Here is a 27,405-nt window from a genome sequence, read left to right as displayed (position 1 = left end):
TTTGTCTTTTCCTGTCATGTAGACACTTTATGTTTACCTGTGAGGCTGGGACATGGTCTAGGCTGCAGCTGGGACTTACCAACTCTGTGGTAGTCACAGTGTTGCTAAATTACTTTATCAGGCTCCTGTTTCTCCTGCTATCAGATGGACATAGTTGTTCCTCCCCAGGTTCTCTCTCACATGGAGAGATTTTGTTGAAAGCGACCCAGCGAATCCATCCAGAGGTGTTAGCAGTCCCCAGATTTCCAACTCCTAGTTCTTCTACCTTGGTGGCTAAAGAGCCCAGTGAATACCCAAGACAACTGCCAGATTTCAGGTCAAATTATGCCTGCAGATTTGTCTTCCTTTTATATCCTATTTTAACACTCCCCTGCTTCTGTAAATCAACAAAACTAGAGATAAAGACAGTAATTATTACCATTATGAACATTTTTTTCTTACTTAAGTGTAATGCAGCACCAAGAGTCCTGCTGTGTTGAGCACGATAGAAGAGCACAACAAATGCCAGTCCCTCCCCAAACACTCCGGAATTTGGCATTTCTTTTGTTTCAGGTTTTTTTGGGGGTAGGATTAAATGTTTTGTATCTTCCCGTGCCTCTGCATTAAACCGTATAAAAAGGAAGGCAATAATTTTTGAGCCGCTCCTGCTGGGGAATTTTTTTTGCCTGCTCTAAAATCGCAGGCTCGGAGGGATGTGGGTGTTCGGGTAGTCGCCGTGACATTGACCCCGAGGTAGAAAACAGCTCTGTCTCAAGCGCTGCCCTTATCTACTCTTCTGTTAGCTGGTTATCTGGAGTCTGCACCTTGCAACCTCAGGTGTATTGTCATCAATCATTTGCTATTTTCTTTTGCGTACTGGTTCCTCTCTGCCCTTCCTTTGTTAATAACCCAGTTTGCCTATATCCATAAAAATATCTGATTGTGATACCATTTATCCAAAGCACCATACATCCATCATGTACTTATGAGCAAGATAAACAAGGTCTCCTGGGAAATATGCTGCAAGAAATATATAGGGTACATAACTATATCAAATGTATGTCAGTGTGCAAGAGGGGAAAATCCATTCATTAAAGCCAGGGTAGAACTGCAGTATTTTATTGTACCCTCTAAGCTTTAAGTTTAAGTAAGAAACATACGTTTTTGCTGCTTATCTCATCTAGCACAACTCTCATGCGGGCCACTTCAGCATGAGATATACTAGCTTCTTTGACTGGCATTGTAAATGTGTAATTGCTCATAGTCTGTTTGGTTTGGGTTTTTTTCTCCAGATCTTGCAGGCAGCTCCTTCCTTTCTTTTGACTTCAGCTTCGCTGCTCCCGAGATTCAGCCATGCAGATGTCTGAGCCCTGGATGTGGAGTGGGAGGAGAGGGGCTGCTGCCGAGCCACCTTTGGCATTTGAAGGGAACCCTTGGCTTTGTTTTTCCTTGCCCTGGGTTGCGAGGTGAACGACGAGCTCTGCCCCGCGTGTATCCTGGCTTTCATCTCTCTGTTTCGACACCATGGTGTTCAAAGTGGAGAACGAACAACTGCAGGCAAATCCCAGCTTTTTTGCTCTTATTTATATGTGTGTCATTGTGGTATTTCACATGTGGTTTCTTTAATCACTTGGATTTATTCTTTTCTGTTTTTTTGTTTTTTTTTTTTTTTTTTTTGTGGTTCTCCAGCCTGTGATCTATCCTGATAAAAGTGGCTCTAAAAGCTGAGGATGCAGGTTGCCTTCCTGCAAGCCCTGTCCCTCCCCAGCCTCCAAGGCATCCCATCTTTCCATTCATTAATTTCTTCCTTCTGGTCACAAAAGAAGCACACATGGCTTTCTAACTACAGTGACTTCATACTCACTTATTTTCAGGCATTTTCCTGAGTCCTAAGCAGTCAGTATAAAGGTAAGAATCTCCTCTGAGCCAAACAAGTCCTTGGTGTAAAAGCACTGTCTCATGTTTCTACATAACCTGCCAGCCTGACGCCAGACAGTACCGATAAAACCATGGATGGGAAACCTTATTTTGATCATTTCCTGTTCCTCTGGGATGTCTAAATCATACCGATATATGGGTGCTTCATGCTGCTGCATTTTCCCAACATAGAAGACATCAGGTTCAAGCCCTTGGGAGAATATTCATCTCTGGGTGAAAATCACTTTTACCTGGAAAAGCAAAGTTGGCATAGGGTTTTTGCACAGAACAATTACATGTCTGAGTTCGAGACAACATGGCTTGTTTTCATATACAAAATGATAGTTTCATTTCCAAGCAAAAGAGAAGTGGTGAAAAAATTGTCCTTTGGCAAACATGCACACAAAAGAAAACATGGGCCCAGATCTTCAGGTAGCATAAATCAGCTGCAGTGAAGGAGCGACACTGATTTACATCAGGTAAGTGTTGAGCTCTAAATCACCACTGACACTGTTGAAAAACAAGCATTTCCAAGAATCAGAGCTATAGCCGAGCAATTTCTTTCACTAAACCATGATTCCTTTCTACTCCCTGTTTCCATTCAAATGTATATGTGCCTTGAGGTTTTGTTGCTGTTGTAATGCCAGATTCCTTCTCAGGGCTTTTTTTTTCTCTTCTTCCCTTGTAATGAAAAGCACAGTAAAATGAAGTGCCATTCGCCTTCCTTCCACCCCAGATTTTTTCAGCAGTTCATTAAGAGGGAGCTGTGGGCTCTCGCTGTGGTCTCTGGACACAGTTCAATACTGTGGGTATTCTTGTGCCGAGATTTACGTCTTACATTCAGGCGGCCTGTTAGCATCTTCTCTGGCTCTGGGTGTCTGGGAGATAAAAAGCCTGCATGCTAATAGTCAGTTCATCACTTATCTTAAAAGAGGAGTAGCCTTCGCTTGTGTGTGAACATCCTCTGCAGAATGGTTGTGTTTGAGCATATCTGTTTATTGCTTTATTTATATATTTCAGATTTTTCATCAGCTTGGGTTCATGTTTCGCAATAATGCTTTTGCTTTAGGCTTAAGCCTCCTTCCATATAGAGCAGCATATGGCTTTGCTGCAAATGCAGCCCTGGCCAATATGCTGGACTTAAAAATCTGACAGCGCCAACTTATAAAAGTTTCATGCTACATATGTCAATACCAACTGCATAAAAATGCAAGGATCGTGAGCTTTTAATGTGTTTTCCAAAGGCAAATATAAAAATCTCTGTGAGTCAAGCTTACTCATGTAAACACTTTTAGTAAATTTATTTCATGACACCTTATAGACCCAGAGTCACCCAGCACCAAAACCACCCATGTGGATTCTCCACCATCTCCTGTACCGCAGCCCTGCTGCTGTCAACTGGTGGGGCTCCCATCACATCTTGTGGTGTGAGGGGGCAGCCAGGGATGGCTGTTTTCTTAAAAACTTTATAAAGTTTTATATTGGTCTGGTTTTATAAAGTGAATCCAGCATGTCTCCATATAGAAATGCAATACTTGACAATTATTTCTCCCCAGAGCAATTCCATTGGAGGGAGGATTATTCCCGGGGAATTTACAGCCCAGCACAGACTCCAAACCGTACCTGTGGGGAGCGATGCTGTGCGGTGGGTTTTCAGCAGGCTTTGCTCTGCTGGTCCCTCCCAGCACAGGGCTCCCCGCCACGCTGCGGGGACGGGTTGTTGCACTGCCGGCTGCGCCGCGCTGTGCCCGACTGGCAGGGACCCCACTGGGACCAGCAGCTCCAGTGGCCATTCGTCTCCCCACCTGGAAACGCATTAAAATAGGGGAAAAAAAAAGAAAAGAATTATTCAGGTCTGAAGTGCTACATATGGCCAGGTGACAGTGACATACTTTGGGTGGGAGCAGGTTCCCTGGTCCATCCCAGCCGTGCCCAGCACACAGATGGCTGTTGAGATAGATGCTTTGAAGCCAGGGGAGATGAAGCAGCATCACCTTCTTCAGCCAACAATACCTGTTTCTTTTCCTGCTCTCTTCATTTGAAAGGCTGCAGTTTGCCTTTCCTTTCCCAAAGGGCAGCTGACAGCTCTCTCTGCACTAACTTTCCCACCTCTGACCAAGCCAGAGGGACAAAAGTCTCCTAACATCGTGGAGGTGTTTTGAAAAGTCTGCCCATCCCTTTGGAGATTGGGTCATTTCAAGGCTTTTTCATTACAGTACAGACTGAGTTGTCAGGAGCGCTCGATACTATGGATTATGGCGGTGCTCCTGAATGATGGGAGTGCTTGATGGCTGTCATTTACTGTCGTTTTTTATTTACTCAACTGGCCTTCATGCCTGGCTTGGGCACTTTATTAATCCAGACAGCACAAATGGATGTGTGTGCTCTTACTTAGTGCTGGCTGAAAAGCTGGGTTTCCCGTCTGCTGGTACATCATTCTTAAAAAAACTGGGTTTGGTCATAAATGAGTTTTGAAACTAAGAATTGGCTTCGTTTCCCATGAGCTGGAAGTGCGTGTGTCCATCTCTGCTATTACTAAAAGCAGGGAGCACAGGGGCCAGCCAGTTTGGTGGGCTACTTTGGGGCCAGGTCCTGAGCTTTCCATTCTCCTCATCTGAAGTAGATTCCTTGGATTTGGAGACAACTCAAAGAACCTGAGATTTTTTTGAAGCAACCCACTTTTGAGTCACTAAAGCAATGCTTTTGAGTTCAGTTTCATAAACCATCTACCCAGTTCAGCTCTAACTCCTTATCACAGCTTTGGTTTTCCAGTGGTGAGACCCTAGTTTTGAGCAAACAGTTGAAAGCCTAGAGCTCTACCTGATGGAACTGCTCTGAAGATGGATTTTTCTGCCAGCTTCATTTAGATTTTTTTGTCATAATTTTTTGAGTGCAGGTCTGGAGCCCTCAATGTAGAAAGGACATGGACCTGATGGAGCGGGTCCGGAGGAGGGCCACTAAAATGATCAGGGGGTTGGAGCACCTCTGCTATGAGGACAGGCTGAGGGAGCTGGGGTTGTTCAGCTTGGAGAAAAGGAGGCTCCGGGGAGACCTAATAGCGGCCTTCCAGTACCTGAGGGGGGCTACAGGAAGGCTGGGGAGGGTCTGTTTACAAAGGCCTGCAGCGACAGGACGAGGGGCAATGGTTTTAAGTTGGAGAAGGGGAGATTTAGATTGGATATTAGGAACAAGTTCTTTACTATGAGGGTGGTGGAACACTGGAACAGGTTGCCCAGGGAGGTGGTTGAGGCCCCTTCCCTTGAGATATTCAAGGTGAAGCTCGACGAGGCCCTGGGCAACCTGGTCTAGTTGGGGGTGTCCCTGCTGACTGCGGGGAGGTCGGACTAGATGACCTTTGGAGGTCCCTTCCGGCCTGGACCAATCTATGAATCTGTGAATATTTTTGAATATTCAGGTCAGAAAGAACTGACTTTTTTTGAAATCAAAGAGTATGTTCCAAGGTTGGCTTTTTTTGCTAGCCATTTAATTTTTTAGGGTAGTATATAAAGGAATAAAGAAATCATAAATAAAAGCTCATCACTTTGGAAAAACACATTTTTTTCTCCCCCAAAATAGGTACTTCCCTCTAGTTAAAAACTTTCCCTATGGGGGGGAAATCTGGCAAAGTGGCAATTTTTAACTAAAACAGCATTTTTGGTGACACATTGCTTGAGCACCGCTTCCCAGTCGCTTTGCCTGCCCCTTTCAGCCTCCCTGTTGAGGTTTTCACTCTCGCCCTTGTAGCAGGCATCCATGGGGGGATGCCACAAGCGCTCTGGAGAATCGCCATCCCACTGACATGCTGGGCAGTGAGGACCAGGTGATGGTCTCACTTACAGTAACGAGCTGCATCCGTAGAACACCACAGGCAGGCAGAACTCACCCTTTAGCTGACAATATGGCCTGCTGCTGCTGCACCTCAGCTCAGCTTTCTGCAACATGTCGGTAAGTCTCCAGCTATTAAACACATCCTCATTTCCACTAATTTATTTTTAATAATCACCTGAACTGTTAGTTTAATTCTTTTACAGGGCTGCTTAGGATAGTGTAGCTACAAAAGTGATACAGGAGTGAAGGCTTGATCAATGCGTGGATGCAAAGAGGTGTTGGTTAATGACATGGAGAGGAAAACCCTCTCCCTGTGCTGCTTTTTGCCTTCCCCTGCTATGGGTGCACGCTGGGGTCTTACCTCGGCGCTTAGTTTGCTCGCAGGCAGGGCCTCCATCACCTGGTCGACACTGGCAGAAACACGTGTCTCCCACCAAAATGGGTTCGCCGTTGTTCTGGCACGGTCCGCAGCGGCAGGCGTTGAATTCCAACAAGTAATCGTCCAAAGCCCGTTTCAGGTTTTGCCGTTTGGCTTCCATGTCGCCAAGGTTGCTCCTGCGGAGAATTTCGTGGATGGGCTGCAGCTGTGTAGGATGGAGATGAATAGCACAGAGACAATTTCAGCTGGGCATCCACTGAGATGCTACCACGCGGCAGTCAGAGAGCTGTGACATTGCTGGATAAACTCAGGGCTCGGAAAAAAACTCATTTGTCTTCCTTGACAGCTCCATGTACATCATGCAAATGTGTTACCACGACTGATGGGCCCGGGTGAGAAACCACCGTTCCAAAACCCTCCTCATCTTAGAGGTTTGTGTGGGATTGGCTTTTCTGGACATGCGTTGGAGTTTCAGACTGGATTCAAGTGATAAATTAAAGCACCCCAGTAAGCCCATTTTTTGACTCATTTCTTAGCGCTGTCATGATCTCAGAGATTCTTACATGCTTTTTGCCTGTTTGAACCAAAATGTTTAGGTAAGAGGTTTGGACAGTGGGTATCATCAAAACGTAATGCCAGCTTAGCTAATGATGACAAGATTGTGAACCATCCAATAAATGCTGAGCGTGACGAATTTTATCTACCTACTTTTTGCCCTTTGATACAGCGAAATAATATTGTGCCATTTACAGCTTTAAGAATATAACACTCTAATAGTATTTTCAGTAGCAAAATCCAGTTCCTATATATCATTCAGCTAAAATAGTCCAGTGTGGGCCATTGTAATTATAATTTGCCCAACTGAATATTAATATTCAACTGAATATTAAAGCTAAAAGCTCAGGGCTGGTCTGAGGACAGATATTTATTTTTTGTCCATCTATGCATCTGTGCAAACGCTGCATGTCCCGGCTCGGAATTGGTGGAAAGCGGTCCCAAAGAAGAGCTGGGCATTGTCTCATTGCACAAGGTGCAGTGAGAGCGATCTGTGGGGAGGATCAGCTGGGCTTCGGGAAGAGCTCGTAGACAAATTTGCACAGGGCTGTTTAACAAACGAGGGGGAGCTGCCGATAAGAGCTGCGAAGTGGCCATGAGCACTTATCGGCAGCTCCCATTGCACAGCGACTGCTGAGCTCTGGAGCAGCCAGCAGAGAGGTCAGCGCATGGTTTACTGGAAAATTGCAATGAATTTTGCCCAGAATTGATGGCAACTTGTGCAGAAAGGTGAATAACCTGCAGCATGCGTTCAGCTGGAACTGAAAGCGGTTCTACTTAATCAGGGCTCTGTGCCGTCAGGGTGCTGCCCAGGAAGGTTTGCAGATTCCCTCTTGCCCTGCCGGCAACACAGATGGCTCCTGATTCCACCTTCCCTTCTCCCACCCTCTGTCAGATCTAGGAGTGGGAGTGCTTTCAAATGAAGATGAGAGGGATGCAAGTGGCAGTGTGTCCTTGCCATGACCAAGGTCCTTCCCCCACAAGCCACAGCTGTTCTCCCAGAGCAGACCGGTGATGGTAGCATCTCAGGGTAGATGTGCTACTCCTCACCACAGCTGAGGAGCGTGCCTGTCTCCTTATGCCTTTGTGGTCTCTGGGCCTGGATTCTCTCTTCCTTTCCATCCCCTCAACTTGTACCCATTTCCTCTCTGTCTCTGAAGCCCTGTAGGATGCTTCAGTGGTCTTCCCATTGTATGAGGCACCCAATAAAATGAAGGGAAGAGGATAACGTGGCTGACTTTTATGGACATGGACCTTCTTTGTGGAGCATAGGGAGAGACAGGACTCACCTGACAAAGCAACCAGGAGCCCTCTACGCTAACACTCCTGGAAGCACCCATAGCAATACCCACCAAGGTCTGCAGAGGTTTGGCATAGCCACTGCAGCTGTGAGGCAGGTGAAAAGCAGGGGGGGTCTATGCAGAGCCTTTGCTGTGAGGAAGAAGACTCCTTCCCCAGCCCCCCACGAGTCCCCTGCTTATACAGGAGGGCAGACAGTGCTGGGGAGAATAATAGGGATGAATGTTACCGCAGAGAGCCATTCATTGAGAAGCTGTTTGGGGACACATCAAAAACTTAACTCGGCACTAATCCAGCATTAAGCTCCTTGTCTGTCTCCCTGCGGATGCAGTCGGTGGGAGATGTACTCCCCATTGTGAAATGAATAAGAGGTTACCAGATCAGTGGCCCATTACATTTAATCTTGTTCTGTGATGGGATCACAATAAAAATACGAAATGATCTGCTCGACTACACTTTCATTCCTTATAGCAGCAGAGTTTCTTCAACTGCAGAAAAGCCTTACCTCAAAATCAATAACAGCAGGATTATATTTTAATGACCTTCCCCAGTGACGATACATATTGCCATCCCAACTGTTTAAGAGCCCTCCGCTGTAACTGGTATCTCCACCTCTAATCCGGGGAATAATATCTTCCACAACTGCACTGTTGCTCTTAGGATCTGAAAAGTTGAATTGCACCCGTATTATTTAATTATCATTTCCACACACACACATGAAACTGCTTAATGGAGGTGAGATCAATCGTGTAAGGGGCTATCGCTGAGCAGCACTGATGCTGCCTTCTGAAATCAATGGGAGCTTGGTGTCCCCTACTCATGGGGTAAGCCCTGCCACATTATCACAAGGCGGTCGGTGATGAGTTGAGCATCACAAATGCTCTAAGCTGGTAAGACCTGAAAAGCCTGCATGCCTCCAGCCTTTGTTTCTAGTTAGCACATGGGCAGTAGAACACACTGTCTATAGCTGGTTAAGTGATTTACAAATCTGGGGCTTCTTAGCCTCTTTGAGTACTTTTTAGAGTCAATTTTGGCTTCTTTAATAGTTGCCATGTTGCCCTTGTCATCTGTGCCCAGTCTGTTGTCCCTACAGGGACTGCAGCCTCCCAGCCACCCCATGCCTCTATTTACACGTGTTTCTACGCCAGGTATTGCTACCTTAATTCCTGCTCTTTCAAGAGCAATCAGTACTCCTGGAGCCTTGGACCAAAGTCACTTTGGTCCCACAATTGGGCCTGAGCCATGTCTGGGGATGGCACGAGAGCTCCCTTCATCATACCCTTCTGTGACCCTGCTTGAATCTCTACGCCCAAGTGACCAAAAGAAGTGACACCAGATGCCTTAACAAACTGCCCTGCTAGCATACCAGTTTTCATAAATCCTTGCGTTGCACAGTAAGAGGGTGACACAGATGGTATCAACTGCAGTTTCTTCACGACGGCTGTAAGGCCGATTGACAGCCCAACACAGCCATTTATCTGTTCGGTGCGGACCTCTGCAAAACAGAAAGGAAGCCAGTAAAGCTGGTGACTCATTCTGAGTGGAAGGATGTTCATATTCCTACTTGGGTTTTTTTCCTATCAATGAAGAAAATATTCAGTTATTTGCATAGTCTGTTTTTCAAAGTCATGACCTATTCCAGGCAGAGGACAGCTTTCCTGCAGTGGGAAAGCCAATATTTTATTGGGGTATGTTGGACCTGTCCCATAATGGGTGAAAAGGGAAATGTCCTCACTGTAAAAACATTTCCTTTGAAAGTATTAGAAGAAAGTAAAAATCTTAACACAAGGCTTCAGGCATGTATTTCCTTGTTTGGTTAATTTATTTAAAAATAAAACATTGGTTTTTTTACAGACTAACTTGTAACCAGGGTAAAGCTGGGAATAGCAGCTGAAATCAATAGATCCTTGCTAATTTTCCTAAACTGAGGATCTGACCCATGTATTAGTGGCTTAAGCAGCATCTTAAGTAGTAACCTGCAAAAGGTTTGTCTGCTGAGAGTTGCCAAAGCCTTCCTTCCTGCTGCTGGGCTGCTGCTACCAGCACCACCACATTCATCATCAAAATATGTAACTGGAGACCCATGAAGCGACTGCAGAGGGGAGAAGGGAACTAATGAGGTGGTTTCACCAAGGTAAGCAATGCGCATATTTCATACAGCCTGGTTTTATGTACACACTTCAGTGTACTGCAAATATAAGGCCATCTTCTGTAGTAGTTAAAAAATCCATTGATTTCAATAAATGTGGGTATTGTAAGTAATAGGTAACTTTTATATTGCTCTTTTTGTCAGAAGACCTTAAAGTGTTTTACAAAGCAGCCTAGCGATCAATACCCCGGTATTGAAAGGGAGGCACAGAGGTCAGCGGGATTTGTGCATCGTGGCTTAATGGTCTGAAGATTGAACGTCCAGCCAAGCCCCAGCCTAGAGCGCTGTCTGCTGAACTGCCTCACCCCAGCACTGGGGAGCAGCGTCCTGTCTTCCTCACGTCTAAAATACTGGTAAAACACCCAGAGCTCTGGTTTTGCTCGCTTTTGCACACCCGGCAGGAGAGGCTCGCTGGAGTTGCGTGGATCTGCTCCTTGGCTTGGTAGGTCCCAACCAGCGGAGGTGCTCAGCATCCTATGAAAGGGGCTACAAGTCCTGGATTCAAACTGGTGAGAGCTGAAGCATGCTCAAGACTTCAGGGGGAATTACATCCCATTGCAGAACTGGGCCCTTGAGAAAGATTAAATGTGTAGCACTCAATTACTTTTACTAAACTATTCAACAGTTGTAAACACAGTGGGTAAAGTTCATTCACCCAAAGCAACATGAGTGATTGCTTATCTTGGTGTTGGAGTGCCATAAAATTAAACTTGAGGAACACCCTGATTAATTGATTCACCATGGTTCCCGTTGAGTAATTATGTTCAGCGAGGGTCTGTCAATACAATTCGCTATTGGTTGCAGCAAGATCGGGTCTTGATAAATGAAAAGTGGTTATCATTGCAAAAGGGTGGTCATAGAAAATATCGGCACTTGAGGGGGGAGCCTTGATAGGTTTTTTCATATGATATAATTTGCGATAGTTAAATGTGCTCGAGTGATAAGATTTACTGCTGCATTTTGAATTAATCAGAATATATGAAGAGTCTTTCTAATTTACTCTGCGCATAATGTTTCTCCCATAAATGTTCTTGTAATGTGTGAACACATTATACTGTTTTCTGCTAAATAATAGAACCATAACAATCTATTTTAAAAACAAGTAATGAAAAATATTGATGGCAGAGCAACAAGGGACCTCGTTCTGACATATGTATTTATTTCACTCATGACCACATCCATACAAGCCCTTGCAGCCTGAAAACTAGAAAGGGGTCTGGAAGAAAAACTGCAGTCTTAAGCTCTGCACCAGTGAGTTGTTGGTCTGTTCTTGGGTATCTAAACACAGAAGGGAACCTCATTTTCAAATTTCACATTTCCTAGGTGGTTAAAGTCCAGCTCATGCCTATGTCTAGCTGGATGTTCAGTGGCTGCCCAAGCTGGATTCAGCCTAGGCATCTTTTTCCTGGGCATGTGCTTTAGTCACTGGTCTATAAAAAAGGTGTGTTTTCTCTTCCAGAGTGTTTAACGTGGAGCCTCATGGGCTAGGTGGGCTCTCAGGGTGCAGTGATTGATCTAAAGAGGGTGCCGTGCTGCTCAGCCCTGTGGGGACTCAGCGGTACATCTCCAGGCATCTGCGAAGCTTCAAACTCATCTTTTGAAGCTCTAATTTTAAGACTTGCGTGCTGATATCCTGATCCTGACCATTCCTCAGGGGAGACAGATAATCCTCTTGCAAACACAGCCTTCAAGCATGGCTGTGATCACCGCTAGAAGAATCAAATTTTTTACTACGTGCTTTAGGAGAGTGGTATATAGGCCACTGCGGGTGGGTCCTTCTGGGTCTACGTCGTGTGACGCAGAGCGTGCTGACTTGGTAAATGTGGACTTTCTTGCAGAGTCTGGGTTAGATGAAAATTACAGAAGCGTGCTACGTTAGAACGAAAATCACATCTCTGCTGGGACGCATTTTTGTCTTTTGCTGAACTTCAACATCCTTCTTTCCTAAGATAAGGCATCTCGTGGCAGTAAATCTCCTCCTTATATACACAGCAAGCACAAGATAAAGCAAAATAATAGCCTCCCTCCACATGCTCTTAATTCATTCTTCCTCTGAAATTGGCAGTCTGCTTCCTGAAGACTTGCTTGCCAAGATCTTGTTCGCTTCTATATTACTCACTCTTCAAAGTGAATAAACGATTTGAAGAGACATCATGTTTCCAAACATTAGTAGTTCAGTAACTTGATGAAAATTCTCTCAGTCGGTAATTTCTTGTGGAAAAACTGGCATGGTTAAAACTCAATATGGAGTGCATGATGGTACCAAACCGTTTCAGACCGGAGGCAGAATTTGGGATAGAACCATGGAAATTAATGGACTTAATGGAATTACAGCAATTTGCACCAACTGCAGCAATTTGCACCTGTTGTTCAAGATCACCATTTTCTTTTGCATAAATGTCCAGCCTGGAGTTACCCCAGCACTATAGATGTCCAGCGTTACCCTCAGCAGAGCAGAGTGATGGTCCTTAGGGGAAGTGGGATCTATTGCATTGTCAACACCTTTGCAAAAGTTCACAATTCGGTTAGTGTGCTAAAGTACCATATTATTGTTCTGCATCTTCTGTTCTTGATTAGAAAAAATGTTATGGTTTGGCTCGCCAGTAATGGCTATTCTTGTGCTCTAGACATCTGCAGTGGATATTTTATGTAACTGAGATTTAGAGGTATGGCTCTCCAGCCTCATAAACTCTAATTTGTTGAGAACTGGAGATAACAGAGGTCTGTTAGTCTTCAGATACTACACTAACCAGAGTAAAGTGGCAGAGGTATTGCCAAGTGCAATGCATTATTTCCATTTACAGAAAATTGAAACCCTCACTATTAGGAGGCTAAAATGTGAGTGGGCTATCTTTCTTTAATCTGGATGAGTTTCCAGTCCTTGAGCATTCATGACAATGGCCAGAACAAAGATTATAAGAAACAAAGAACAGAAAGAATTATAAGAAAAAAGAACAAAGATTATAAGAAATAGGAGAAGTTTAGAGAAGTCTAGCAGGTGACATTGAAAGAAAGGGAGAAAAAGATGCTCAGGTTCCTTCCTAAGATACCAAAATCTCACCCAGATTCTTCTGAAATTAGCACATTTTGTGACACTGAAGCTTATCCCCTGCTACGTGGCCAGTGGTGCATGTGGATACCCCTACCCCACCTCCACTCTGCATTTCTGGGCTAGTGACGAGCATGTCGCTAGCTCTATCTATCGTGATGAGACATGCAAGCCAGCTTGGCAAAGAGGGGCTGATGAGCACCCACCCTCCCAGGGCCCAGGGAGATGATGGTGGTGCAGAGCAGCCAAAGCCAGATTAATTACTCTGGTGGACTGGACCTGCCCTGTGGTCTCCAGGTTGGAAATGCCCTGTTTAAAGCTGAAAGTTGCGAACAGAGAATTTCTAGTATTTTTCTAACCTTTTCTTCTCATTTCCTCTTTGTTAATGACAAGGATGTACTCAAAGACGCCTCCCATAGTGCCGGATGTCATGAAGTGGGTGCCGTAGTCGTTAATGAATTTGGCATACATGCCATAGTTGTAGGTGTCTGGAAGCTCCCGCAGGGAGAGCAGCATGTCTTCATCCAAAACGATGTTGTCCCTTCTCATCTTGAAACGGGCTGTCTGCACCTTTGTCACAGCTCTAACGAATTCAAGCTCCTGCAGATAAAGAAATCAGGAGCTTCCACTCAACATCTATTTTTAAAAAAACAAACCATTTCTATTCTTTAGGTTTGCAGAGAAAAGCCTGAATCTTTGACTATCAATGGATGTTAAGGGCATGAAAACCAGCCACATTTAAATGAAATAATTCTTTTTTCAGGGAGCGTCTCTTGTTTGCTGTGTGAGGTGGAGGGCAGAGCCATGGCTTTGCACGCTATGGGTTTTTTTACTGATGTGTGAATACGATCAGAATTAGAGTCCACATAATTCCACTCCCTCCTCCATTTCTACTATTTCTTTTTTCTGGTTTCCTTTCCATATTGTTCACTCCCTTTTGCTTTTTTTTTTTCACAGCCTTGACCAGTGATGCAAGACAAGGGCTCATGGTAAGCCCAGCCCAGCCTGGCAGTGTGGGAAAACCTGGCCAGGAAGGTGCTGATGGGGAGAGGATTTCCAGGATAAACCACCAGATCCACAGCTGCTCTTCTAGATTAGCCGTTGCCTCGGACAAGGCTCCAGTGCAACCAGAACAGCCTTTTACATGATTCCTCCAATAATTGATCATCGTTTAGCTTGCAAACATCATGTGAGTCTAGACAAGGGCACAGTAAATACTATAATGGTGCCCATTTCCAACAGCTTTTCAACTCAGAACACCATCAAAGTAATTCTTCTTTATTGTTTTCTGTCAGCAGCCACAAGAGAAGTGGAGACGGAGCACGGTAAATGTGGGAAATACCAGCACTCATGATATAAAATTGGAAAGAGGTCGTCACGGCTAGTCCATGATGTAAACTCGCTGCAAGAAATACACCCTATTATCGGGTACTCTTCTTTCAGCGTGGTATTTTAACCTCTCATAAAAAGTAACGTATTTCCCCATCATAAGGCAGCTTGTATTAATTTGAGCAAGATATATCTGCTACCGGAGATCATTCCCTGAGGACAACTCAGATGTTTTGATCAACATCTTGGTATTTCCTCCTCCCTCATCATCACTTTAAGCATTTTTTCATTTATGTGCTTAATGTGGCCATGAAACAGGATGGGGTGGGATGACATGTGTTGTGGTATTTCGTAATTCAATTTTATTCCCACTCCCTGTTTGCTAAAACGTAATAAGAACAACAAACAGGATTACTAACGATCATACATTTGCAATTACATGAACAAATTAAGGTACAATTACTATGTGTTAAAAAATGCAATTGAGAGAATAAACTGACATAAGTTATAGCCAGACCATGCGATGCACAGATGACACAACTGGAGCATATGCATAGTTGATTATTATCTTTTTTTTACCTTTGAATTGTATTGTGTGAAATTCTTCAGGGTTCCTTTGCCACCCGACAAAGTGAAGCCCAAGTTTAACTGCATAGGTATTTTTTTAGGCGAAATTCCAAAGTTAAGGCCTATTGATCCGGATTTTTCCTTTTTAAGGGCATCAAGCAGGTCCTTTGAATCTTCGTAAGACTCAAAAGTGAATCCAGAATCAGCATGAGCCTAAAGTGAAAGGAGCAGACATTAACTTTTCAGGTACTTCCCTTCCTTTTTAATCTCCATTTCTTTAAGGAGCTGATGGTGCCTCTATTGAAGCCTGTGATGCTCCTGACAGCGCCGACACTGACTTTAGTGAACACGGAATAAGGAATTTAGTCATGTGCCGTTTCATTTGGAAATATGTGAGAAATGCAGCTAAGCCCATACCTTTTGCTTCATCCGTCTCCAGGCAGGGGAAAGGTTTGTGTTCAGCCACTCCAAGCAGTACCATTTCAGGCAGAGCTGGTAACGGTGCCTATTAAGCTAGCTTGACACTTCCCATTACAAAATCCTCCTTCCAGTTCCTTACAGCTTTGCCAAATCCTAACGATTTGGAGTTATTTTTTTCTCTCTGGCCTGCTTCTGGATGAATTTATTTAGGAAAAAAGTTAAACAGCTCTGATCCAGCCACTTGCGTGGGCAACGCTGGAAAACAAACATTGTTTTGCCCGTGTTTGAGAGAAGTGACCTTTTCCTTGACAGCTCTACTTTGCCGGCATGTGGAATTGAGCAGCCCTGCTGAATCTGGGCTGTGCCATTTGCCGTGTCTATAAAAAGCTGGTTAAATTACCAACACTGAAAAAAAGCATCTCACATCGTCATCAGTGACTTCCTAGACCCCGTCAGGTAGAAGCTCCTAAGCCAAGATGTATATGGGGCATGCTGAAGCGTCCCTAAGTGCCTGACCATGGTGCAGATGTCATTCCGCTTCTTGCAGCAGATAAAGGGGAGAAGAAAATGTGGCCTGTGTGGTGGGTCTGTCTGGGCTGAGACTGGGGACTAAGGGTCACAGGAGAGTCTGCTTGCTGGGAGGACATGAAATCACTTGTATTTAGCTGATGTCTGTAATATTCCCCTAGAATAACGTGTGTTTCATTCTTTTATTGCAGAAAGCATAGTAAATGTTTAACAGGGTGGCCAGGGCACCCGCTGGGACATAGGAGGCTCAGGCTGAACCCCTGCTTTACTTAGTTCAGTCTCCAACATCAGGTGTGACCCCCCCAGATTATAGGTGGTGTGATATATGATGATGGCTTTCAGGATCTTTTTCTCACTCAGAATTTGGATTTATGTCCCTTGTAGCCGTGCTGTAGACTTAAAATGCTTTCAAAGATTGAACTGGTAGCAGTGTTCCCATTTTACACATAGCCAACTTCATCCCTAGGGAGGCAAGTGGCTTGCACAAGCTCCACAGCTCACTAATAGCAGAATTTAGAGAAAACCCATTTCTCTTGGCTCTGACTAGGCCAGAGTACGCAGATGCCTGGGTGATAAAACATGTCAGTTCCTTGATGTGCCATAAACAGCATTTATATCATCGATTGCTTGTTTTCTTGGGGACAGCTGGAGAAAGGTACCTTGAAAGGCAACCTATTGTGAATGATAAAATATACATAATGTATTTATAGGAAATTTGGCTTTTATCTGGGAACCCATTGCTAACTTTGACCACCCAAAGCACTTACAAGGAACTGGTATATGTGAAAGTTGTAAGGTTTGCGGAAATACTTCTCATCATCTCCATAGTACAGATGTTCACATGCAGCGTCGTACTTCAGCTCCCGCCACTCTCCGTTGTAGACATACTCACAGTGGCCTCCAAAAAATTTACGATCGTATACGTAGTGGCTCTCTTCCTGTGTTAGGATATTGTATCTTGGAAAGAAATAGCATTCAGAAAGTTATCCATAGCTCCTGTTTTATTTCCATAGCAGTCTCTGTCAGTGTTTCTGTTCTCCTGACACTATACATTATCTGTCTGTCTCTGAGGTGAGTCTGTTCTCCTTGCTCTCTCCTTCCCAAAGCTAACAGGAGACAAAAAGCCATTTTATTTCCGAGATATTGGTTTGGACTCATATGCTAGAGATGGAAGAAATCAGTTAAATTGTCCAGTTATGAATTGTTACAGTTATGAAAGTCCCAAACTCCTGGAATTCCTCCAGGTCCCCCTTGAGTCTCTCGCAGCCTAATGCATCTCACTGTCACCAAGTGTCTCCTGGCGTTCCCTGTAATTGTTTTCTATCTTTATTTCATCTCCTTCCTTTTAATAATGGTCCCATTTCTCAGGGGACTTACCACCCTCCCTAGACTTGCAGTCTGCTTGTGCTCTGCCAAGTCTCTCACTTATTATTTCCTTACGCCTCTTTCTTCCTGCTCTCCAGCCATCACAGCTGCTGCCCTCTGAAATCCCGCCTGTTACTTAATATTCCCTGTACTTCCATGGCCCCAAATGAAAGCATTATTCAGACTAGACAGCAGCATTGCTCCTCACAACAGGGAATCGTCTTTAAGACTAAGATAGTAAATACTATTGCTTTTGTGTGTTCTGCGGGAGAAACACATCAGAGGGGGATATTAAATGGGGTGCTCGGTGAAAATTAATATATGTCTTGAAAAACTTTTGATGGACCCTACCAGGCCCTGGGCCAGAGAGGCATTTATCTCTTGGACCCCAGAGAGCGCTGGATCCAGCTGATGGGAAAGTTATCTAATGGGTGACTACATTCTTATGCTGTAGCCCATGTTCTCCAAGTTTAAATAAGCAGTATCTTGGTTAAAACACACAATTAAAAACAAGAATGTCACAATAGACAATTTGCCTTTCAAGTTGCTCTGGATTCCTTTTTTGCACGTATTGCCTAACCAACATTTGAAACTGAACAGGGTAATGCTTTTTCATGGATAGAAGTATTTACCCTGCACATACTCATGTGAAGCTGAGGCTCCCTGCCTTGAATATCTGCTCTGAAGTCCTAAACCCTGGAGTTAAATCTTTACCTTCAGGATGAACGCCAACAGGATGCTGCATCTCCAGAGTCTACTATTTGCTTTAATATATTGCTTTTATCAGCTGGAGAAAACTTTAAGATAACTGGGATATACTTTTTACAGGAGTATAAAGAGGACATCACAAGTACAGAGTAGTTGGGAGAGGCCAAGATCAGGTAGTAAATTTGAGACAGAATTTGAAATAAAAGCTGGAATGCACCCTCTTGCCTCCCTCATTGCTACCCATGGTCAGGTGGGTCAGTAGCTCTTCTTTGGGTTTTGTATAGCTCCCTTATAACTTCATGGAGCGCTGCTGGTACTAAGGAAGAGCAATACCAAAAGCTGAATCCAGATTTGATTGTGAGCGTAGCAGCTATTGATCAATTACTTACCCTTGGGCTGCTTTTTCAGACCCTGGGATCGGAAACAGATGTTCACAAGGACTTTCGATATCTTCCTCCTCACAGTTTTCCTCATCAGACCCATCTCTGCAGTCTGGCTCTCCATTGCACACAAGATGCCGTTTAATGCAGCGACCTGAAGTGCACAGGTACAGGCGATCGCTCATCTGCCCTTCACAAAACCTTTTTGGCAGCTTGCACTGATTGTGCTGGTTTCCACCCATTATCTCAGGGCCACAAGAAGTCATGCTGGGTGTTAGACACAAAGCTCTTCCATTGGGAGCTTGGTTTTCCCAGCTCTTTTGGGGGGGAGGTTTTCCGTTGCAACCTGGAGCGAGCAGAGCTCAGAGTCCAAGCCAGCCGCTCCCTTGGGCTCCCATGGGATGGGAATCAAGTAGAGGTCACCTCACTGGCCCGATTTTATTATCTACAATCATGGTTCTGGAAGGGAGCTACAGGAAGCAATAGATTCTCCACTTGGCTTAGGGAAGTCAACTGTTTAAAGGGCATTTTTTGCCTCTTCCCATTGCAGGAGGTATTTGGGGAGTTTATTGCAATAATTATAGCTCAAGAATGGGTATTTGAAGGAAGGGCAACTTGAAAGTGCTTTTCCTCCTGGGAGTAAGGAGAAAGCCTTGACGTGACATTTGTGGCAGGAGGCAACTGGTACTGCTGCACTTGCCTCAATGAAGCGATGATGACCTGCTCCAGTTGATGAGCTGGTGCGTATTTCTAAATTTCAATAGAATTTTCTTTAAATGCTCAAGATGGGAGTTTGAGCCATTTGTGTAAAAACAAAAATCTGTTCAAGGCTACTCAGACTTTCAGAGAACAGCCGTAGTATATCCCAATCCTCAGAGCTGGGGATGGCTAAAAATAAATAAATCACCCCACCAGATTGCTAGTTGGATTCATGATTGAACTGTCTTCTGCAGGGGGAGAAAGGGGTGCGTTGTAGGAGCGTTGATGCCCATGGAGGGGAGCGTGAGCGTGTAGCACAGCAGTTGGAGCAGAATATTTCTATTCTCTTTGTTCCACTGAAAAATTAACCTTTTCCATGTTACACAGCCTTCTTTCCTATCCAAATCTAAGCGTAACATGGATGGATTTCTGTAAAAGTGGGGAAAAAAAAAATCAAAGATGGGGAAATATCCAGCTTTCTCTTGCATTACTCACCTGTTTCCTCGCACTGAAAGTCCTTTCCGCAGGTGGGGGGTCCAGTGCAGGTTGTCTCGGTACGGCAAGCTTCCTCGTCCCAGAAGTACCCCGCACATTGCTGCCCTGAGAACATCGCTGGCTGCACCAGCCTCCGGTACCGGTGCTGAACCGCACAAGAGATTAAAACACAGCCAACACCTAACTTTTATCCCCCACAGACATCACCTCCGCAGGCTATAAAGCAATTAGAGCTATCACTTTTCTCTATATTGTTATTTTTTTGTGTAGTCCACAGACTTTGCATGTGATAAATGGAGAAGGAGAGTCAGCAGAGGTGTGGGAGCTCAGGAGATTGGCTTGAAGTTCACACAGGTGAATTTGGTGGGGGCTGGAATGACTGTTTTTAAAAATCTCTTCCCTCTTTTATACCTTGGAAATAATATGGCATTTTTCCAGTTACATATGCTTTGTCCCAGAACGTAACAGGCTCAGATGGACACAGGCACTAATTACAACACTGATCCTGCAACATTTCTGATGGATTATTAATGAGAATTGCTGCTCTTTAAACTAGGGAGTTAAAAAAAAGAAAAGGAAAGAGAGAAAAGCCAAATCATTGGCTGATTATAAGCACAGGAACAAAAAAATGCAGGGATATAAACTCAATTATGTCAGGTATTCGAAAATAAATTCTTGAATTATGAAGACATGTGAAATGATGTACAAAATTGAGATCAGGAGCTGATGAATGAAGGCTGCTTTTAATTTCTTTTCATTGGAATATTTGCATTAAGAATCAGGGTATACTTAATTAAATCTGAGATAGAAAAGGAAAAAAGTCCTGGGCAAATATTCTGGTCCGATTCTTCCACCATTTGCCTTGATTTTTTTTCATTTTGCTGTTCTGCTGCCTTAAACGAATTTATTCCCCCGTTTACACCAGGGTAAGTACGAGCCTCTCTAGTAGAGGAGCATCTCCATCATATTTGGATGAGTTTACTGGATGCTTCAAAATGATGAATATGTATAATATATATAATTAATGTGTGTACATCCTCATCACGGACACATCTGAAGATAAATGAATACATTACAGTAGAGTCTTACTTTTTTCTCTTGGCAAGGAAAGCAATCAGTCCATTCTGACCACTGGCTCAGCCGACAGTCGACAGGAGCTGGAGAATTAACATTTCTGCTGCTTCTTCTAAGGAGGGGAAGAGAAAGCAGTCTAAGGCCTTTGAAGTTGTGTTTTAAGGAGGGCTGGAGGCTAGCAGGGAGAAAATGATCTCTGTGTGTGTGTTTTTCCACCAGGAACCTATTTTGTAGGAAATGAGAAGCATCCCTTAGCAAGAGTGGCTGTACCACCCGAGATGCTCCATCCAACTGTTCAACATAAAATTGGTCAGGGGCAGCAGGTGAAGGACCTGAGGACTTTTTCTTGGGATTCCTGCTCTCCCAAAAGATCCTAGCCCTTTCCAATAGGTAGATTGCAATAAAATATATGTACATCGTATATGTAAGACTAAATACACTGAGTAAACAGAATGAATGTGAAGAAGAGACAGGTTTTAAGGAAAGGCTTCTTTTTTGGTTTTGTTCTCAGACACACATCACAAACTCCAGGAGTAGTGATGTTTATCACCTTGGGCTTGTTCTGAAATCTACTGATTTCACTTTTTTTTTGTACCATAGTGAACTCATGGTCAGTATTTTTCCTGACAAGTATGAAATCAGGGTCTGATTCCCATGGATTTTGCGGAGTGGTGGGAATGGCTGCACCAATAGTGCTGAGAAGGCAAGGTACAAAGCCATGCTGACTATGAGAATTTGTTGGTTGACTGTTTCTAAAAGGAAATATGTAAGTTCTGAGAAGAGGAAAATAACTAAAGGAAGAGTATAAAAGCAGAACATGGCAAGGGTACTGTATCGCAATGGCCCTTGGATCAGACTCTCTGCACAAACACTGAAAAAAAGACTTTTCTTGCCTCCCAGACCAGTTATTATGATCTCTGTTTCTGTCCCTGCTCCTACAATCTTTATCTATATAATGTGTTTCTTTGTCTTGAGGAGCAATCTGTGGCATGTCAGTACAACTCTGTGTTTGCCACAGCCTTTGAAGCATTTTGAGGGGTTATTCCGAGCCAAAACATTATTTTTATTATTTTGGTGATTAACTAATGAGCAGTCTGTTTTACTTGTGAGACTGCACTCCAAAGAGAAATATTGATAATTAGCGGAGGTACGGAACACATTGGGGATTCATCAGAGGCTGTAGAAGAGAGACTTACTCAATGAAAGCCACAACGGCTCAGCAAGGGAGCCCGTGGATGCAGATCAGCGCGTGAGATAAAACCCCACCACCTCTCTAGGAAAACAACAGGAGCCTGCAGACAAACACAGAGCTGGAGGACACACATGTATTGATGCCTTTTCGCTCTGACAGGAGGATTTGTGGGCTGTATCCTTCAGCACTTCACAAAGTACTTAATTGGCTCACCTTCGATTGGATTTTACATTTACCTCTTCATTATTCTGCCGTGTTTGATAAGTTCATCAAACATCAAAAATCTCGTCTTTGTTCATTTTCAAAAGGGATTATCGGAATAAGCCTTCATAATTAAGTGTATCACTACCACTTTTTTTTTCCTTTCTGCCTTCCCCTTGTCTCCACGTTCCAATTATCACTGATACCTTTTTTGATCCATCTAAATCATATTTGCCTTTAGAACAAGCCTGAAACTAATAGCTGTAGAAAAAAAAAATCCAACCATTTTCCTATCATGACACTATAGCTTTAGAAAAAGGTAACTTGTTTATTCCCTTCCTTCAAAGCCTAAATGACACTCGCATAGGTTAATAATATTGTTCAGGGATAAAAAACAGAGGTATGAGGATCTGGCTTGGATTGAAACTTGGGTTATAAACATGCACGTGTTAACTTCGCATTGTCAAATGCAAAATAATTATAATGAAAAAGAATATGAAAAATATTCACTCGTAAATTGTCCTGTATAGGGAGTTCATTCCAAGTGCCCAAAACCAGTATGGTAATTTTGGTAAGGAAGTTTAAGAAGGCTTAATAGTAATCTCTAAAAGAAAAACCATTATGCAAACAGTTCATATAAGAAGGAATTACGATGCCTAGCTCGGGCTTTGGACAACTGCCAATATATTATTTTTTTCTAGTAGCTGTTTACAGAGAGCACAGTGTGCACATGCCTCAAGTCAGGACAAAATTGATGGGCTGACCGACTTGCCTGTAATTTCTATATGTAAAGTTGGGAGCAAGAGGGGTGGAACAGACTTACCTCTGGGAGGGCAATGCCTCGAGCTCCCTGTGTGCCGTGGCTGTGTCCTGATGTGCTGCTAAAGCCAGGGAGCATATAGAAAGGATCAGAGGAGAAAGCTGACGCAGGCTCCACCACATTGTTTTTCCATATGTAAATGTTTGCTGTAGACTAGCTGCAAAGAAAAGCTTTAGGCTTCGGGACTGCTAGAAGGAGGACGGAGCCCACCTGACTCCAAAATGCTGTCGGTAAATCATTGTCGACGGCCCAGATCAAATCACAAAGAATCAGGACACATCCCGGAGGCCTTTGCCCTTTTGGAAACAAATTCCCAGTTTTCTGGCAAGGGAATATATTAAACTGTGCAACTGTTTCCACATTAAAGTCAATCAAGTCCTATTGCAGCAGTGTGTTTCATGTCCAGCCTGCTCCCTCCTTTTAATTTGAAGGAGGAGGAAACTCGTTTTATTTCCCATAGTGACTTTACTGCAATTTTGGTGCGTCTGGGCACTTACCGGGGAGAAGCTTCCCAGTACAGCAAATTGAAGATTATTACAAAATTCTGTTATGAGGAACTCGTGCCTCCCAGATACATCAAGGAAATGTCAGTTCAGCCTCTTCCCATTGCCGTCCCCATGAGTCAGTGTCCCATCTCCAAAGCTGAGGTGAGTTATCAACTGGTTTTTGATGGCCCTGCACAGTCACTGCAACACGAGAATCTAAATCTTTCTTTCCTAAAGTGATTCGGGGTGAGAAAGATAATGCTTAAATCTGGAATTGTGTCCTTTCCAATAAGCTGAACAAACTGATCCGTCAGTGATAGCTCTAATGCTTTTCACTGGTTGGGATTCAACACAGAAGTAGTGGATGTGCACAAATACAAGAAAGCAGTACCATCCAAAGAAAGAACATCATGGGTTATTTATTATTGAGATAATGGTAACAAGGTGAAAATATTTAGTTTTCTTGTGTTGGAAGAAAGAGAAAATGGCCGTTGGAAAGACACTTGGTCATACTATAGCCCAAGTTGCCCCACACCTATTTTCTTGAACTTGCACACAGCCTGCAAAATTCCCCCCGAGGGCTCCTGGGCAGGCACAAAAGCACGCAAGGAATCTATAACTTTGTTAGATATTAGTTAAAAAAAATAGTAAGAGATCTATGGAGACTTTTGTGTTCGACCAAGGGTCTGTATCTCCCTGCTTTTTCTTCTGCATAGGTGGGCTGAGATGCTTCATGCGTAAATTAAGTGTTCCCAGCAGAAAAAGGGAAGCTTGAACCTCAATAAATTTAAGAGGAAGTGTAATTATTGTAGGAAAAATCTAGTCTTGGGCTATTACAGCTATTAAGCAGACAGTGAATTGTCCTCTGTCCACAAAAGACTGGGATAGAAGTGTCACTTTGTGTATTTCCCAAATTAATTGCAAAGCTCGTTTCAATAGCTGGTATTGTAAATTATCAAAATAAAAGGACCTCTTACCGTGTTATTTTAATGTAATTAAAGTTCAGAATGACCCTGGGGCTTGTCTTTGCTAAACACGATGTAACGTAGCACAGGGGTAGACTCTGTAGTGAAATGAAATGAAATGAAAACTGCCTTTTTGTGACCTTCGAGAGTATGTTAATGTAGTCCCTTACCTACTAACGCACTTCAGATGAGTTCAGAATGTCCTTCTCCCTTCTTCGCCTACACAAGAAGGACTCAAATAAGTGTTTTAATATTTTTTAAAATACTATTAAACCTAAATTGCTTTTGCCTGGGAGAAAAGCAGGGGACTGAAATTGGCCTAAGGCAATCCCCACTGTTACCTCCCTGTTACACATTACAGCCTCTCTGCATGTCGCCGTTAAGACAGAACGACATAAAAAGGTTTCAGCAATGCTTATAGACGTCCGGTGGGGGTGGACCCCACTGTCCCCATGGTGGGAGCCACCCTGGCCGCCTGCCAAATCTGTCTTCTTCCAAACCTTCCAAACTTCTGCCATCCTTTGATATATAAATGGCTGCTTTGCACAGCCAAGTGCCTCCTCAGCATCTAAGCAAGACTGTCGAAGCGTTATATCTTTTCTTTTCTGATAGCAGCATCAGAAACACACCATATATATAATGAAAGTTATTTGTGGCACGTCTCCCAGGTAAAAGGCTGGGCTGGTTTGTGCAATCAGGCACAACAACAATTTCGCACTGATAGGTGAGGTCGTTTGGGGGGAGGTGTGTGAGAGAGATTTAAGCGGCAAGCAAGGCACATCGTGTTAGAGGTGAAATTAAAGAACCTTTCTCAAAGGTGTTGTGTTCCAAAAGTGATATATATAAAAGTTATGGTTCCATTTATAACGTTATGAATTGAACTTGTCTCAAATGCGTGTTGGATCCTTGCCTCTAAACCTGAATTAACTCTCTGAACCTCTGGCTTGCGATGCTCGCCGTGCTGTCGATAGCGACGCAGTCACCTTCAGGAGGGTGAGCCACAAACTGAGGTCTTGGGGCCCTTCAGGAGCATGAAAATACAGGCTGGGATGAGCAGCGAGCTCACTGCAGCTAAGCCTGAGTGGGAGTTTGCGTCGTCACTTTGGGACTATTCCCATCACAAAGCTCTTTTCCCTGACACTGAAGAACTCTTCACTGCCAGCCTCTAATTAGAAGGCACATAACTCCTCATTTACAACTCTTATGTATCTAAAATCAGAAGCAGATTAACTCACTGTAAACAAACTTGGTCACCCACTTTTCCTCACTGATGGCAATACAGGATTTTGTTCCACTTCAAAAAGTCTCCACTTCAATCCTCCAGTCTCTCTGCCTCAACAACGGGAATTAATTTCTGCCTGCAGTACGCATTGATATTTTAAATAGCACCTGAATAGCACATTCAGGAATGTGGCTATCTACACGAGCCTAGCTCCAAGGTGAGGGTATGTTATAAGAGCTAACATAATGTTGTTGTTGTCCAGCAATTTGCATTTGTGCTTTCTTCATATGTAATTTTTATTTTTAGTATATTCACATGGTTTTTGCAGCAGGGGATACAGTTAAAAGAATCATCCTTTTTTATGCCAATATTCTATTTATAATTTTTTGTAGTATGTTATTGATGCAATACTGTAAATCTGAATTTTGTTCCTGACTTGAAGACCATGAACACCTAACGACAGAGCCCTGTTCTTTGTTACGCTGTTCGATACACCATACCCCCAAAGTCGTAGCCGAGCTTCTTGCTGTCGATGTGAGTGACGCCTGCCATGTGCTGTTTGTTCTCTCATGGTTCCCCAGGGAAAAGTGCAGAGCAGACAGCCTTTCGTTCAGAGGTAGGGCGTGGGTTTTTTTTTAAAAAAATAATATAGAGATTGTTGCAAAGTACAGAGGTTATAGAAACGTTAGATATGGCAAGATGAAGGAATTGTGCCTAGCAATTGGAGCTCTGCCCTTGGAAAGTTCACCGTTTCACGCGTGCTTTTGCAGCACACATGGGATCTCTCAGCTCATCCTCTCTGCAGGCGCTGAAGAGCTTTCTCTGCACAGGAGCTTGGTAAATAACTTCTGTTCTGCCAAGGAAGCAAAGCTGGTTACCAAGGTCTTCATCTCTGAACTTCAAAATCAAAATCCCAGCACAGATACCTTCAAGAGAAGGGGTTAGATTTGGAAGATGGCTTTATACACAATGGAAGTATTACACAGGGTAAGACAGACGTGATGGGTTTGCTGTAGCATGCATTGCTGAGCAGATGCTCTGTGCTGGATGTTGCTTCTGCAGTCTTGAAGGCCTCATGCCCATCTGCTCTGCATCCCTGCAGGACAGGGAAAGGATGCTGCAGGCTGTACCTGACCCTGGTCATCAGCCTCCGTGTCAGTGGGGCGACAGCAAACACTGCCTGCAGGTGCTGGCAGGTGTGGGCACTGTCACAGTGATGGTCCCACACCACAGGTAGCAGTTGTGTCCTTATAACAGGGCTGACCAACCTCTGCAACCACCAACATGCTGTTCTTCTCTGCACCAGTTGCGCATCTCATTTCCTAAGGTTCAGCTGTTCTTCATCCACGGTTTGGCCACTGAGTTCTTGCGGTGAGACTGGGCATTGTAAGGACCAACAAAGTTCACTGTTATTTATGTGCATCGGGCACGTGTCCCAGTTACTGAACCCGCTGGCTGCAGAGAGGTGTGGAAAAGGTCCACCTAAGGACCAGAGATGACCACTGGACATGCCAGTGCTCATTTGGTGTCAGTGAACAGTGAACTGGTTTGATCCTGCACCTTCTACCAGCGTAAACATTTAGCTTTAAACACACGAGCAATTATACGGGCTTTATTGCTAAAAAAGCTGAAACACTGCAAGGCTTTTACATTAATTTTCTTAACTGCTACAGTGCTTCAACGGGGCTGATCTTAAAACTTCTGAAGGAGCCACATGGGTACCTTCATTGGCTCCTCCTAAACAAGCTTTGTCCTGGTCAGTAAAAGAAAGTGTTAGCTTTTGGAATGTGGGGATCAATT

General features: G+C 43.8%; 1 protein-coding gene across 1 annotated transcript; it reads right to left on the bottom strand.

Annotated features, from left to right (window-relative positions):
• Positions 1-3,549: 3,549 nt before the first annotated feature.
• On the bottom strand, positions 3,550-23,055 carry C8A (complement C8 alpha chain). The gene is made up of 11 exons (XM_074152257.1): positions 22,937-23,055; positions 20,736-20,832; positions 19,647-19,791; positions 18,462-18,606; positions 16,767-16,956; positions 15,064-15,264; positions 13,515-13,755; positions 9,324-9,452; positions 8,463-8,620; positions 6,086-6,308; positions 3,550-3,701 (listed from the first exon to the last, which is right to left on the bottom strand). The coding sequence occupies exons 1-11, from the start codon at positions 23,053-23,055 to the stop codon at positions 3,550-3,552; spliced, it is 1,800 nt and encodes a 599-aa protein (XP_074008358.1).
• Positions 23,056-27,405: the final 4,350 nt, after the last annotated feature.

Source organism: Numenius arquata, chromosome 8, assembly GCF_964106895.1.
Source record: "Numenius arquata chromosome 8, bNumArq3.hap1.1, whole genome shotgun sequence".
In the NCBI taxonomy this organism is placed as follows: domain Eukaryota; kingdom Metazoa; phylum Chordata; class Aves; order Charadriiformes; family Scolopacidae; genus Numenius; species Numenius arquata.
This window is presented reverse-complemented; position numbering and strand designations above follow the sequence as displayed.